The 16,447-nt window shown below is 45.4% G+C and overlaps 1 protein-coding gene across 4 annotated transcripts in view; it reads right to left on the reverse strand.

Moving 5' to 3' along the window:
* Nucleotides 1-2,611: 2,611 nt before the first annotated feature.
* Nucleotides 2,612-16,447, reverse strand: part of DPYSL3 (dihydropyrimidinase like 3) — a 139,930-nt gene continuing 126,094 nt past the window's right edge. For all 4 annotated transcript variants that reach the window (XM_007516363.3, XM_060180536.1, XM_007516364.3 and 1 more), the window contains 6 exons: nt 13,005-13,161; nt 12,129-12,270; nt 10,191-10,361; nt 8,235-8,414; nt 5,312-5,474; nt 2,612-3,771 (listed from right to left, as the gene is read on the reverse strand). In XM_007516363.3, the coding sequence (XP_007516425.1) occupies nt 3,683-3,771; nt 5,312-5,474; nt 8,235-8,414; nt 10,191-10,361; nt 12,129-12,270; nt 13,005-13,161 (902 nt within the window). In that variant the 3' untranslated portion in view covers nt 2,612-3,682. The remainder of the gene's footprint in view (nt 3,772-5,311; nt 5,475-8,234; nt 8,415-10,190; nt 10,362-12,128; nt 12,271-13,004; nt 13,162-16,447) is intronic.

Consider the following 16,447-nt stretch of genomic DNA (forward strand, 5'->3'; position numbering starts at 1 on the left):
TTCCCTTTTGTTGACCTTGTCTTTTTATTGTCGTTGTAGTTATTATTGTTGTTGTTACTGATGTCTTGTTGTTAGAACAGAGAGAAATGGAGAGAGGAGGGGAAGACAGAGACGGGGAGAGAAAGACACCTGCAGACCTGCTTCACCGCCTGTGAAGTGACTCCCCTGCAGGTGAGGAGCAGGGGGCTCGAACCCGGATCCTTACGCTGGTCCTTGCGCTTTGCGCCACATGCACTTAACCCACTGTGCTACCGCCCAACTCCCTCAGCTTTTTTTTAAATTATTCAGTACACAACCCTGACAGATGGTGCTGGGGAACAAACCTGGGGTTTCACACATGCATATTCTATGCCCATCCCAAACAGCCTCCTCCCTAGCCCTTTTCAATTTCATTGTGCAATTCAGATCCTTGAAGTGAAAAGATATATCACACACAGGAAAGGAGGCAGGACAATCATGTCTATCGTTTGAGAGTTATTTTAATAACAAGGTTTACATGAACAGTCACTTGATCAATTTTTTTATTATTATTTTATTAATCTCAGCTAAACTCAAAACACAGTTGTCTTCACGGTTCAAAGCAAACAGCTCTTCACATTCTAGAGCTGCCTCACAGCTACCACAGGTCACAGGAGAGTTACTGTCTGTCCATAGCCACCAGACATAGAACTGAACACCCACACGCCACTTTCCAAAGAGGGAACTTACAATGAATGCTGGCTGCCTAGAGCAGCTGATGAGGACATTTGGGACTCAAGATGGAGTTGTTTGTTTGTTTTGTTTTTGTTTTAGGGGTGGGGAGTTGGGAACGTTGGGGAATTTGTGGGAAGAAACAAAGTGGAGAATTATCCACCATGCTGAGAAGGGCAGCTCAGGGTGAGTAAAAGTCTGAGTTTTGTTGTGAGGCCTTGGGAGCAGAACATAATCTTTTGGGTACAGCCATTAAAATAAAATAAAATAAAAATGCTCAAAGGATGACTGGACCACAAAGAAAACTCACTTGGGGGATGACTATACTCTTGCCTGGTAGTTTTTAGAAATAAAAAGAGTTTGACTGGATAGCTGATTTGTCAGTGCCACAAATACCTTCTCAGTGACCCAAGACAGAGAGAAGGTGACCAACTTCCATCTGGGTTTAGGAAGAGTGGAGGGAGGCTTGCCATCCTTGGAGGGGGCCAGGATGAGAACTGAGATGGCAAGAAATAAAAAGCTTGGCAGGAAGATGGACACTCCCCCCCCCCCCACACACACACACACTCTGCCACTCCACCCTCGGGTGAGATGCCTGTGAATTTTCAGGTGACTCACTGTCATGTTCTCTTACTAAAATTCCAGACACAGGTCTCCTTGATATGTTGGGGAAAAACAAATCTGAGGATAAATGTAACTCAAGTGCCAAGGCACCAAACCTTAAAATCAAGAAAGTAGTAGGGGCTTTCTTGGACTTCTCAGAGATTGCTATGCTCGCTTTAACAGGAAGAAAGGGAGACCTCCCTCAGGTCTTGTTGACCAAGACATTAATGGGTTGTTGCCCCTATAACATGGAAAGCTGGTGTCAAATATAAAGTTCTGGCTGAATGTGTCATTCAGGATCCCCAAATGCAACCAATTTGGTGGTGAATGACTTCTTTTCATGACACGGAGAGGTCGTGAGGGACAAGCGGGACACAAGGGCTGGGCAATAGCAGTGAAAGGTGAACATGCCTAAGATTTTTTTAAAGGTGTCTTTTCCTCCATCTGGTGGCTGTGGTTGGTATTGCAATGTGTCCTAAAGCCCAGCACAGCACAGCCAATGAGGTATATGTATAGGCTACAGCACCCTCTGTCATCAAAAGTATGAGTCCTACCACAAGCCCCCAGATCTTTGATATGTAAATCAAGAGCTACATCCTCCCCCTTAAGTTTCCCTTAAAGGAAAGGCACCATGAAAATGTCTTAAAATAGCAAGTCTTTAGTGAGGAGAAGTTACTTTTTTTTTTTTAGTCATCAGAACTGAAATGAGCTTTCTAGGGGAAAAAAAATCCTCTTCCTTGGCTATTTCCACATTTCTCATTAGCCACAAGCTTCACTTTCTCTAGACTTCACTGTAGTAAAGCCTGCAGTTAGAGACAGCAGTTTCTCCTAAGCACTTAAAAAGTGTCTGAGGCCTGCTCTTTTCTTCAAAGTACTTAGTACAAAAACCAGGGGGAAGGCCTACCAGACAGATCTGCAGAGCACAGAAGGCCGAGCCAGGTGGAAATGTGTTTCTTGCAGATGGGCCTCCTCGCTCGCTCTGTCATGAAACTTGCTCCCACACTCATTTTTTCCTGAAGAGGCACACTACAGAAACAGACGAGGTAGATGGGACTGCTCTGTGCTATTTCCCCTTATGAACCATATTGGGAGGGTTGAGTGTCACTTCCCTGTACCTGGCGTAGCTTTCAGACATAAAAACACATGGGGGTTCCCCCCTCCAAAAGGATGTGCAGGACTGATGGATTAGGATTGAACACTAGAACCAGGGCCATAGAATACACCCTTCCTGCTCCAGACTGGCTTTCCAACCCCCTACTTGAACTCCCAAATAAGCTGAAGTGACTTATTGGTAGGCAAAGTGAGGAAACACCTAATATGTTGTCAGAAACAAAAAGCAAAACAATGCAATTCAATCATGGATGCGCCTGGATTTCAAGAGCTCAGGAGAATGAATTAACACTCACTACTAGCCAGAGGAGCCCTGTATTCAGTTGTTCTCAGTTCCCATCCTAAGTGGGGATATCAGAAGCTCCTAACTCTGCCTCGGATGTATCTATGACCACCCACCCATGAGCAGCTGACTAGTGCGACTACAGGCTGTATTAACACATGGCTAACCTCTCCCTAGGGCTTGTGTGCTCCCAGCTGTTGCCTTTTAACAGCACCAAAGAGGTGAGCAGGACAAGAGAAGAGAGTCATTTCCTTTCTCCCCTCTACCTTCCCCACCTAGGGAAGGGAAGGATTTGAAAGCAACACTGAGAAAGCAGCCCCAGACCAAACACAGGCATGACCAAACATCACGGTGGACGTCACGGTTTGGATTGTGGTGTTTTAATAAAACACTGGAAAGGCATAGTCTCGTAGGAGGGGATGTGACAAGACTTGGAGCTCCAAGACCACCTGTCTTCTTGGCAGACCTGCGGGCATTGTCCATGGAAATAAACACACTTCACCAGCACAAGACACAAGACCCCCTCTGCTCACCCACCCGCCCACCTACCCCCACCACACACCCGACCCCTAGCCCTGTGAGCAGAGCCTCTGCCTTGCTCTGGGCTCCCACCACCCACTCACCCCAAAAGTAATTTCGTCCCTTTTGCTCGTTTTCCTGACATCCCAGCTTTGTCGATCCCCTTGTCATAAGATGCAGCACTACACACGCTCTCAACACTATATAGCAGACTCTTTAACCTTAGTGGCCTGATTGCATGCATGGAGATGGGGGTGGGGGTGGGGCAAATCAGGGCTATGCATAAACAGAAAACAAAGCAATATTCGTAAAGCTAGGTAAGCGAGCGTAACATTGGAGAAACATAAGGCTTGAGGCTTAATGATTCTTTCAATCGCAACTGTTTGGATTCGCTTTCCTTCTTAAATATCGGTGTACCATTTTGGCTTCAAAACAATCTCTTCTTGCTTCAGCCCTTCTCTTTTGGGGAGGAGCTGCTTAACTCAGGGATGTGATATTAGAGCGGCCTCCAGGGGGCGCCACGATGCGCTTGCTTGCAGAGCGAACTCCCTCATCCACTTGGGTGCCTGCAGTTCACAATAAATTCCCAGGGAGGAGGAGAGAACAAACAAAAGCAAGGGTGGGGGGGGGGGGTGGACAAGAGAGAAAGTGGATTAATTTCTATAGCAAAAGATTCAGTGTTTTTCCTAGTCTCAACTCCCCAGAAGCTTCCATTCCTTATTTCATACCTACCCTCTGGGAACCACCTCTGCCAGGAAAAGCCAGGTTCTTATCTAGAGTTCAACTAACCTTCAGCATCATAACAATTCGTGTAAACACACACACACACACACACACACACACACACACACACACACACACACACACACACACACACACACACACACTCTTAGTGATTTCAACTATAAACTATTACATTGAAACAAGCATTGTTTTAGGTACATCTCAGATCATTTCTTTAAATCTTCACTGCTCTCCCTGGACACCTATGTTATTAGCCCCATTCAGAGGCAGTGATTGAGTGTGAGACACTTGGTGACCTGCCCAAGGCCCTAGGATTTGCTGGGCCCCAGTGACCACAGAACAAAAGCAAACACCCATGTGCCCTAGGGTATCATTCAAAAAAAAAAAAAGCACTGTTAAATGTTTAAGGAATGACAACAGTGGCCAAGGAACAATGGGAACGGTTGATTAAAAACTTTTTGTGGCTTGCATAATTTGACTTCTGGCAATGCTATCTATCCCCAAACATTGGCCTTTCCTCTTTTATCTATGCCCACTCCTCCAAATCCCTTCTTCCCTATGTTCTGCTCCTGACACTCTTCAACTTCTTCCTTCCTCAGATATGGTGTCTTTCTTTTTTTTAATCTCTTGTTTTGCTTCCCTTGTATTTAAACTGTCCCTTAAAGGGCTGGTGAAATAGCTCACTGAAAATGCATGTGCTTTGCTATGCATAAGACCCAGGCCCAATTCCCACCACCACCACAAGGGGGGAAGCTTTGGTGCATTTTGGCTTTTCTTTCTTCTCTTCATCTCTGTCTCTAGCTGAAAAATATTGGCTTGCAACGAAGCCTCAGCAGTGGCAAATACGTAAAATTCACAATAGAAATGCAAATCTGCATTCATTTCCCTCATTTAAGTCCACTGGCTATGAGGCTATTGAATCATTCTTTTTAAAATTTATCACCAGATAGGTCTCAAAGAATAGACAGGATCAACAACTTGTAAAAGTTCAATCAATGATAGCTATTGTCCGCATTACTATTATTACTAGGGAGGCATATACTGAAAAGTCTAGGTTAGAAGAAGCTAGAGCAACTTCAGGCTAAAAACCAATCCGGCTTATCTTTTACCCTGGGGAAGCAGAGAAGATACTAGGCACTGTATAGTTCTCAGTCCAGCACACAAAATTACTGTCCACTCACAAGGGGAAAGAAAGCCCCAGCCTCAGCCCCAGCACTCATTTTTGTTGGTTCAGCCAGTCTTCCCACTGGCACCAGTAAACGTGGTCCTAAAAGGCCATGGGGTTCTGGATGAGTTTCAGATTCTCTCTCTAGTCTGAGAGCAGTGAATTCCCCTCTCCCCCTTGCCTTCCACCTTTCTCACCTGACAGGCTAAATCCCGATTGATGGAGGTTCCTCACAGGTGGGTTGGGTCTGGTGGGAGAGCCCCGGGTGGAGCCTGCTGGTGTACCCCCTTTGGGGGTGGTGGTTAGGTCAAACACTGGCCCATCATACATGCCCCTCGGGACAGCGTGCAGGTCGGCCATCTGCAGCAGGGAAAGAAAGAATTTTAGTCCTGTCACAATTAAGTTTGTTCTCTGGTTGTTTGTTTGTTTGCCACTAGGGTTTTCACTAGGGATTCACACCTGCATAATTCCACTGCTCCCAACTGACAGTTTTCTTAGAGAGTGAGATACACACAGAGAAAAAAAAAAAGGAGATACACAACAGCAACTGTTTATAAAGCTGCTTCTTTGCATAGCACCCAAACTCCAATTCTCAGGCATGGTAAAGGAGGCGCTCTTACCAGTTTAGTTATCTTCCAGCTCCCAAGGGTCTATTCTAAGCTGTACTGATACACCAGTGGACAGGAGCACAAATGGATTAACAACAATATTATTTTAAGGAAAATACATCTTATAAGAGAGAGGATGTTTTGCTAGACTGACAATGGTGGTTGGTGAAGGCCTTTCTAAATAGATGGGCTTTGATCTTAAAGATCAAAGGAGTGTGCTATGCAGCTGGGGGTTGGGGTACAGGGATTCAGAGGGGCAGTTTCCTGGCAGAGGAAAGACCCAAGGAAAACCTCTTGGAGGGATGGAAGAAGTCCTCCCACAGTGTGCAGGAAGGGAGATGAGGTGGTAAGTGCTGGCAGGGATGAGATCCCACCCTGCAGCAACCTCTTCCTCACAGAGTGGGCAGACCCCGAAATGAGCGTCCTGTGATCTGACCTGCTGACCTCTGGCTGTGACTAAGGGCCTGCAGAGTCAGCCACCAATGACTCCAGGTGCATGCTCTTTCTTAGGCCTGGTGCCAAGGCTGAGGACCAAGGTCACAGGAAACATGGCACCACCCCCAGCAAGGAAGCCTGAGACAAAGGGTGGAGGGTACACAACTCCTGCTCATTTATTTATTTATTTATTTATTTATTTATTTATTGCCTCCAGGGTTATTGCTGGGGCTCAGTGCCTGCACTATGAATCCACTGCTCCTGGAGGACATCTCTCCCCCTTTTGTTGCCCTTTTGATTATTATTGTTGTTGTCATCCATTGTTGTATAGGACAGGGAGAAATGGAGAGAGGAGGGGAAGACTGAGAGGAGGAAAGACAGACACCTGCAGACCTGCTTCATTGCCTGTGAAGTGACTCCCCTGCAAGTGGGGAGCCAGGGGCTTGAACCGGGATCCTTATGCTGGTCCTTGCGCTTTGTGCCACATGAGCTTAACCGGCTGCCTACCTACCGACCCCCTCTTTTTCATTTTTTAATGGTGGAGATGCTAAGGGATTATAGTCAAGTTGTTGACACACCAGTCCAGTCTCTCATCTCTTGGTGATAGGTGTCTTTAGAACACTCACCTCCAATTCAGCTCTTTTTCTACCATCATGCATCAAGACCTCAGCGCCCCTCCAGCCCATCCATTTCCCTCCCTCCCAGAGTCCTTTGCTGTGGTGCAGGACACTAGGGCCCAGTTCAAGTTTTACTCTCTGTTTTCCCTTTCTGTCCTTGATTTAAGTTCTACCTATGAGTGAGATCATCTGATATTTAATCTTCTCATTTTCAACTATCTCACTTAACATGATTCCTTCAATTTCCCCCACCTGTACCCATTCCTGATCACTGACCAGAGAAGAGGCCGGCTAGAACAGGATAGCTCAGCCCTAAACTCCAACAGCATTGTAGAACCTTCCCTCTTTCTCTGTGTTGGCAACTCAGGTGCAGGCACAGAGGTGACTAGCTCTGTTTCCTCCACACTGACCTATAGAGACTTACAAAGTATGCCCCCCCCCCACACACACACACCATTTCTCACACCTCATGTGGACACATAGCAGAATCCTTTTAGTGGATGAAATCAGGACCAAGGTTCAAACTATAGGATCCCAAGGCTGGTTTAACCTAGCTTTGTAGAGACTTCAATTTTACCAGATGGTGACCTAGAGACTACTGAGGGAGTAAGGGGTAGGAGGGAGAGCCAAATCACCCTTGAATTAATTAGAATGACCCTGCTTAGTGTGTATAGATTAGAGATATAGACAAGGATGAATGGGAGAAAGGATGAAGAGATGGAAGGTAGGCATACACATGTGGATGTACATCTGTCAATCCAGCTACCATCAACCAAATCAGAGGTGTTAATAAGATTCTACCTGAATCACAGAAATAAGAGTTACAAGCACTTGTCCCCCGTGGAGCATCAGTGGACAAGTTCTGACGAGCTGCTGGTGGGTGGATTATTGATTTAAGCCTTAGTAATTTCTCCCCCCCACCCCGATCCCCCTGTAGGCAGGAGAATGCTCTGACTCGAAGCACATGATAGCTTTAGCTGTAATGTACAAAGGCTGCGTGGAACAGCAATAGCACGGAAAGGAGCAAGCAGGAGCCGGCTAGCATCCCCGTGGTGGCCTCTCTCCCTTGCTGTGGCTCTGTGTGCTTTGCTTTCGCATACTCAGGACCTCGCCTGCCTCGGATCATACCCCCTGAGCCCTTTGGCCTGACTCTTGACCCTGACAGATACACATATGTGTAGGCAATGTAATTATTTTGAAAGCACAATAAAATTGGGAGGAAATCGCTTAAGAAAAAAAAATTATTTGGCCAAAGAACTTTTGAAACTTCCAAGTAAGGTATGCGAAATCTGAGCATTTATCCTTGGAGAAGATATTGTTGCAGTAAACTTCTCGGGAGGAGGGGAGGGGGGTCCTTAGCATATAGACTTTCCAAGGCACATGGCTACCATCCTTCTGTCTGTGGGAGACAAGTTCGCCTACCCTTAACACACACACACACACTTTCACTTGCTCCTCACCTTCCTCCTGGCTTTAATGCGCTTGTAGACATAGTCAGAAAAGGGGCTGCAGGGGATGAAGCGGCCGGCCCCCTGAGTCACGTGCAGGTTGCCATCTTCCAGCATGATCTTGCCCTGGCAGATGACCACCAGAGGAGCCCCACGCAGCTCCATTCCTTCAAAGATGTTATACTCTGCAGCCTGGACATGGGTGAGGGGCAAAAGTGTGGGTGTGAGCATAGGAAGAGGCAGGACTTCATTCCCCCTGTGCCTGGGTCCTGCACTCAGTGTTCTTCATACTGACACACCAGGTAGATCAAAGAAAGCCTTCAGCCCATGCACAAGTTTTCAATAGGTCTCTACCTGTCTGCTGGGAGACAGGAGTTGCTAAGTAAAGACCGTCCCTCCCAGCAAAGGGTAGCCTTACTATTTAGCAAGTCTACTTCTTGGTGTGGAAGCAGATTTTGTCAAGGGCAGTGTTTGCAGACAAGCAGGTAGCTTTCAGGGATGCTGTACTACAGTCTAGTATGGGGTGGGTGGGTATGTAGGCTAATAACACTGAGTCCCCACTAACTCAAAACCCCATAATGTGATGTGATAGTGTGTGCGTATGTATGTGTGCATATGTGCCTGTGTGTGTGTGTGTGTGTGTGTGTGTGTGTGTGTGTGGTGTGTGCCTGTGTGTGTTTCTAGAGCTCTGGCTTACGGTGGTGCTGGGAATTGAACCTGGGACCTCAGAGCCTCAGCCATGAAAGTCTTTTGCATAATATCATGCCATCTCCCTAGCTTGTGATACCATGTTAAAGCCAAAGCTATGGCCATCCCAAATGGGTTTTCTACCTACCTCCATTATTCATCCAATGCAGAGCTGTATAAAGTGGTTATATAAATTCATTTGGATGCTAAGATCCCATTCAAGTTGTCCAGGTTGGAATTTAAGCTTCACCATTTGCTTGCTACATAAACTATTTCACTTCTCTTCCCCTCCATTTCCTTAGCTATAGAATGGGGGTGGTGATAGTAATATAGTCCGCTTCTAAAAGGCTGTTACAGATATTTAATGGATGAAAAGCAGCGCACTGCCTAAAACACAGTGCTTTGAAAGTATTGATTCAAAAGCATTTTTCTAACAAGAAAAGCCCTTTATGTTAGATTCTGGGCTTTCATTATTGTCTTCCAAATGAAATGCCTCATGAGGACTATCAATGCTAGGCATCAATTTTACTATTTTTTTTTCTCCTTCCAGACTCAAAAGTAATAGTGTATTTCCTGCCTCCTGGAATAAGGCATGGCCACCAAACTGTGTTTGCCCAAGATAGTATGAGAGGCAGTGACATTTTTAGAAAACTTCCAGAGCCTACTAAGCATCCATTTGGAATCAGTTCCTGGCTCCAGACCCAAGACCCATGGAATCAAGTGGAAAGGTGGAAGAACCCCCACCCCTAAGGGCCTATGAAGGGCAGAATCATTTAGCTGATGTAGATAGGAAAGAAAGAGTGAGAAATAAGCTATTGAAAATCTGACAATACATCTGTTTTGTTATACATGTGACCCAGATTCGAACCCTGACCACCATACTGGGGTAACTTTAGTGTTGTAGTATATTTCCCAATCCTCCTCCTCACCCCTCTCTCCTTTTTCTTTCTTTCTTTCTTTCTTTCTTTCTTTCTTTCTTTCTTTCTTTCTTTCTTTCTTTCTCTTCCTTCCTTCCTTCTTTCTATTTCTGTTTGAAAAATTCAGTTTGGAGTGGTGAAGCCTGGGTGATAGCAATAACAAAAATTTTGAGGTTGGAAGTCAACAGTTCAATTTGGTAATTTGGGATGGTTTGTTATTGCAACACACCCTGGGCTAATGACTGGTACACCACACACACACACACACACACACACACACACACACACACACACACTGTCTCTGATCAAGTTCCAGAAGGACTTTCTCCCCTATGCTGCTTTTCTTCTCCCAATTCTCTTTTACCGACTGGTGGTTCTTGGCAGAGACAATCTTCACAGCGTCTGGATCCCAGATGACCAGATCACTATCAGAACCCACAGAGATTCTTCCCTTGCGGGGATACAGGTTGAAGATCTTGGCAGCGTTGGTGCTAGTCACAGCCACAAACTGGTTTTCATCCATTTTCCCTGTAGCCTATTGAAATTTAAAAACAAACAAACACACAAGAAAACATTGCCAATGCACAGCTTTAGAGCTCAGAGCAGGGGGACCACAAAGGCACAGAAGTACACACAGGCGGGTGGGGTCATGGTGCACCTGGTTGAATGCACATGTTACAATGTGCAATGACTAGGGTTGAGCCCCCAGTCCCCACCTGCAGGAGGAAAGTTTTGTGAGTGGTGATGCACAGCAACAGGTCTCTCCCCGTCTCTACCCTACCCCTTCCCTCTCAATTTCTGGTGGTCTCTATCCAATAAGTAAATAAAGACAATAAAAATATTAAAATGTAAACAAAAAAAAAGAATTACACACAGGGAGCTCTGAAGTGTTGAGGCATAATCTCACCTGGGAAGCTTCAGCGTCTGTCCTGGGTGCCTGTGTACCTTAAAGATGGAGTGACTACTTCCACTGAGGGAGTAGATGCTGCTCCTGGAATAAGGACTTATTCCAATCGGTGCACATGTTTGATGGACTATTTATCCATGCTAATTCCACAAAAAGAGATAATTTAGAGCTCCCAATAAAAACAAATATGATTGTGAGTCTCTGTTAGCATGGGTATAGAATAAATTTGGAAGAACCTACCAAAAATGACAATGGTTATCTGTGAGCTGCAGAATTATTTTTTTTCTTATTTGCTTTCCTGTGGTTTCCAAGTTTTCTTTATTGGATGTATATCAGATTGGTGACTAAAATACCTTTTGACAGACTTAGATAGTGTCAAGCTAGCTACATATATACACTCACAATTCAGTGTTATCTTTTTGAAGCAGGTATATACTTAAGGAAAACAGCAGCTCATTTTAAGTTGAACTTTATTTTATTTTAAAGCCCCAAGCTAGACTCCCAGTTCAAAGTCAACCAGAATACATGTGAATCAGTGCCTCATTTGTTAACAAGGCATATTTAACCAAGTCCATTTGTGTCTGTGACACCCAGGAAACTGAAAGCTAAGATTTCTAAACTAGGTTCTTCATTCTTTAGCAGGATTTTTGCTTTGAGATGAGAGAACAAAAGTGGACTTAAAAATGAGCTGTTATTATTTCTATTAAAATCTTTGGGAGAATGATTGTTCGAATAACTATTTCTTCTGTCAGCCTCTGTAATATTAACACAGAAAGACAAAAGCAGGCCCCATGCCAGAAAAGTGACAGGCAGTTCTTTGCACAGCCTGGCTGACCACACATGCTCATCCTTGATGAGCAGGATAACTCTTGTCTCAAACAGAAAGACCCTATATTCATTTCAAAGCACATATTCAGTCCTTTCAAAAGAAATCACAAAACTTTCCCAACAAAAAGAAATTGGTGATATGATTAAGCTGAAATCATTTTAAGTACAGGAGATGTAAGAGCCTAGGCTCAAGCCTCTGGTCTCCCCTTTGCAGGGGGTAAGCTTCATGAGCAGTAAAGCAATACTACAGGTATCTCCCTTTCTCCCTCCCTCTCTAGCTCCTCCCCATCTCAATTTCTCTCTGTGCTATCAAATCAAAACATAATACATAAATATTCAAATACAGAGAAATTTCTGTCATCTATTTCCCAGTCCTTAGCAGTCCACAGGGCTCCTAGACCTTATAATTTGTCATTCTAGGAATCACACTCCCAAACTACTTGAGCCACTTAGTTCCAGAAACATCAGATATGAGACCTCATCTAAACCCTCAATACCCCTTCTAGGGGGCAAGGAGAGAATGCCCTGTTCTGGCCTTGGCCATTCTCCTGTGACCTTGATTCTTACCACGGCCTTGTCCCAGATGACTGACATGCGCTCCTCCACTCCATTGGTGCCTTCGGGAATGGCTGTGAAGTTGTCCTTCCCGATTGCCTTTTGGGCAGTGCTGAAGGTGCAGTGGGCACTCCCCGAGAGCTGCAGATCCCCACTGCAGAGGGGAAAAAGCTCAACGTGAACAGGAAATGTGGCTGACTGGTGGCACCTCGGGGCCCAGAATTGATGTCTGGAGTGAACGTTTGGAATGCCAGGGTTTGCATCTACAATCATTCCTGTACCTTGGCTGATGTGGACTTGGGCAGATTTCTTCCCTTCTCTGGGATGTAGGGATTCTATTTTATCTCTTGTGTAACAAAATGAAAAGGGGCCCAAGTGAGTCATGGGACTAATTCTCTGTGACCACAGGGCAGTAAAGGAGTCTCCCTATAATTTTGGTGAGGAGGTTATCAAGGCCAGATGTTCTAATTGAGGCAAATGATTTCATCCCCCCCCCCACCGCCCTTGCCCCGCCTCCTGGCCCTGAGCCACAGAGATCTAAGGGCCTCTCCTACCCTGAGATGATTAGACTGTAAAATGGTAATGACAGTTCCTCACTCATAAAGTTGTGGTGAGGAACAATGAGCTCATGTATGAAATCTCCCTATATTGCTTATCACATGATTTGTTTTAACAGCATTGTCATTATTGATATCATTACTGTCTTTTTTTTTTTTTTTTGTATGATGGGTACATGCCTGCTATCTGCACTCAGGACTGCAGGAAACTGTTGATATGCTCGCTACACTACAGACTCTAGTCGAGCTGATGGCTGAACCCAGCCAGTCCCCACTCCACAGCCCCAAGGGTTTCCATACAGTGCCCAATACCGGTTGCCTCTGAACCAACCTGGCCAGCAAGGAATTCATGTAGTCAGGAGTGGTCGGGTCAGGGCTCAGAGGTGGGGATGTCACAAAGGCTGCCGCCTTGGCCCAGTTCTTGCTCCAGTAATGGGTTCCATCTGTGCCCAGGCTGGCAGTGATGGGCTCACCGAAGACCACATTTCCTTGAGGGAATAGGCAATAGGTTTGTATAATACATGTACTGAACCAGGTGTTTCACAGTACCTGAGTCTACTCAAAGCTGTGGCTCCAGAGTCAGGATGGCCTGAATTCAAGTTCATGTTCCCACCTCTGCTTGTCTACTTATTAGAGGAGAACAATCTGTATTACTGAGACTGCAAGAATCCACTAGGTATAAGTTGCAGCATTCATTCTCAAATCCTGAGGCAAATTAAATCTAGAGGTAATACTGATTATATATAGACATCACAATGTTTATGCTCATTTCAGAATTAAAATGTTAAGTAAATTTATCCCAGGATTGATGAAATAAGATGATGCCTACTTTTGAAAATGAAAGGATTCTAGACAAAGAAGCACCCAGGAGATGATCAGTAAATCTGACTTCTTTTTGCCTCCTACTTCCATTGTAGAGTCCCAAAGTCCCAATACACCCTTGTCACTGTGAACTGCTGGATCTGACCATTAGACGGATATGCTTTCATTCTACAAAGTAAAACCTACCCCCAACCGATGAGAGGCTCTCATAATCATTTCCTTTATGCTTGTTATTCCTTAACCCAAGGCAAGGAGTGACAGGTTCAAGGGCACTGGATAACCTGGGGCACATCAAAGGGCATCTGTCTAGAACTAGAGGCTTAAATGCTCAAAACCAAAGGGGAAGGGGGTGATAGATAGTGTAGTGGTGCCTACACTACGAATCCACTGTTCCTGTGGCCTATTTATTTATTTATTTATTTATTTTAAGATAGGACAGAGAGAAATTGAGAGGGGAGGGGCAGGTAGCTAGAAAGATACACACCTGCAGACCTGCTTCACCACTTGTGAAGCAACCCCACTACAAGTGGGGAGCCTGGGCCTTGAACTGGGACCCTTGCTCAGGTTCCTTGTGTGGGTCCATACATTTCGTACTATGTGCGCTTAGCCCAATGCACCACCGCCTGCCTCCCCCCTTAATGTGTTTAATTGACTTTGTTTTTTAATGGGTATTTTACTGATTGGTTGAAGAGGTAAGGGGAGATAGAAAGGGAGTAAGAGAGCAGCACCACTTCATTGCTCCTGAAATCTGCCCCCATGCAGTTAGGGACTGAGGGACTTCAGCACTGTAACAAGTACAGTCAATCAGGGGTACCCCCTTCTAGGCCACCTCCCCCATTCAGTTATAACTGAGGGAATCATGTTAAGTGGGATAAGTCAGGAGGAGGACACATGCCAGATAATCTCACTGATAGGTAGAACTTAAAGAAAGGGAAAACACAGGGACCTGAAATAGATCTGTGATCTATTTCAGAAGAACCAAGGACTCAAAGGCTGCTAGGGAGGTACGGGTAGAAAGGATGGGGACCCAGAGAGTGGAAGAGGAGGAGTTTCAAGTTCACTCAAATAAATACCTCCTTTAACCCCAAAAGCACAGCTGTACTAGCTCCCTTTGCCAGAGAATCATGAATCAGAAGACAGAGTGAGGACTGTTCTACTGTTCTTTAAAAGGAGGCCTGACATACAATGCAAACATCATGTCCTTAATATCCCCATGTCACTGTCAAGGAGAAGGACACCATAAGAAAGCAGGTGGTCATGGAGAGAGATGTAGAGAAGCTACCATGTGATTTCTTTCTTTCTTTCCTTTGTCTTCCCCCACCCCACCCCCTGCCTTTCTCCAAGAATGGGCAAGAGACATGCCTGACCCAATTGCTTGCCTGATGACTCATGCCCAGCGGAGAAACCACATCATGTCATGTTGTGAGATTTAAAAATTGAGGACAAAAACCAGCAGGCTTCCTGTGACCAGCAGGGCAAGGCAGGAGACACCCCCAGAATCTGCCAGCTAGGAAGGTGGTCTAGACAATTAGGGAGCCTCTCTTCCCATAAGAAGCAGGTCACCCCATGTCAAAAGGCTAGGCAGTGGAATTCTCAGACCATCCATAAGCTTGAGGCTATTTTTAGCCACCCAAGTCACATACACACATGGCCTTTTACAGTCTGGCTGGGTCATATGGGGTCTCTCCACAACCAGAAATGCCCACAACTCATAGCTGTGATGATCACTCAGGCAGGCTCCATAATTCCTCTCTCCTCCACCCAAACTCAGAGTCCCACATCTCTAGTTTCTCAGCCACACCGTCTCGTTTCCTGACCCAGATGCACAAGTGAAGTGTCACTAAGGACAGCACTGAAAAGCAGAAAAGAAAGCATTAAAGTAAGAGTTTATGCAAAGTTTAAGCACAAGGCAAGCAGATGGAGTTCAGGTAAACAGTAATTTTTTAAAAAGGCAGACAGTTGGGTAGTGAGGTACCAAGTAGAGGGTATATGTCACCATGTGCCAGGACCTGGGTCCAAGTCCCTGCTCCCCACCTGCAGGGAGGAAGCTTAATGAGTGGTAGAGCCTGTCTCTTTCTTTATCTTAACTTCTATAGAAAAGAAAAGAAAAGAAGAGAAAAAAACACCTGGCCATTGGAAGTAGTGGAGTCCTCATGTAGGCACTGATAACCCTGGTGGCAAAAGTGAGAGAGAAAGAGAAAGAGAGAAAGGGGGGGAGGGAAAGAGAGAGAAAGGAAGAAAGAAAGATAGAAGTCAGAGGCAGTGAGTTATGAAACATTCTTTGGAGACCAATTCAACTCCTTTTTTCAGAATAAGTTATGTTGACTATGTGGCTCAGGTGTGGAGACCAGGTGCCCACACGTGCTCATCAGCCTTGGTCAGTCAGCTGTGCCATGCCCATAGCACTTTCTGGGACACCAACAAATACGTGACCTGAGGCCATCACAGTCCTTCTGAGGATATCTGCTTGAGCTCTTGCCGAAGATGGACCCTACCGACTCTTCCCCGTTTCCCCAGGAGTTGAGGACAGCAGGAGCCTCTTGCCATTTATTCTTGCCACTTCGCATACTGAAAACAAAGCCAATGAAGAGGAAAGAAGAGGCAAGAAAGGAAAGAGAGGGAGAAGGAGAGAGAGAGTCTTCATCCTGTGGCTTATTAATCCTTGAATGAACCATGTCAAAAATATCTGCTAGGAAACCATTTGCCTCTGATGTGATCTCATTTGAAATGCATCCCAGCCATCAATATGGAGCAATAGTGTGATGAAGTAAGTGAAGAGTGGTAGGGTCTACACAAATGCTTACTACTGAGTGTCTTCACTTCTTTATTTAAAAGAGACAGGGCGTCAGGTGGTGGCACACTTGACTAAGTGCACATATTACCAAGTGCTCACCACCAGCAGCATGTTCTTGAGCAGTTAGGCAGGTCTACAGGTGTCTATCATTCTCTCTC

This window comes from Erinaceus europaeus, chromosome 2, assembly GCF_950295315.1.
Source record: "Erinaceus europaeus chromosome 2, mEriEur2.1, whole genome shotgun sequence".
Classification (NCBI taxonomy): Eukaryota; Metazoa; Chordata; class Mammalia; order Eulipotyphla; family Erinaceidae; genus Erinaceus; species Erinaceus europaeus.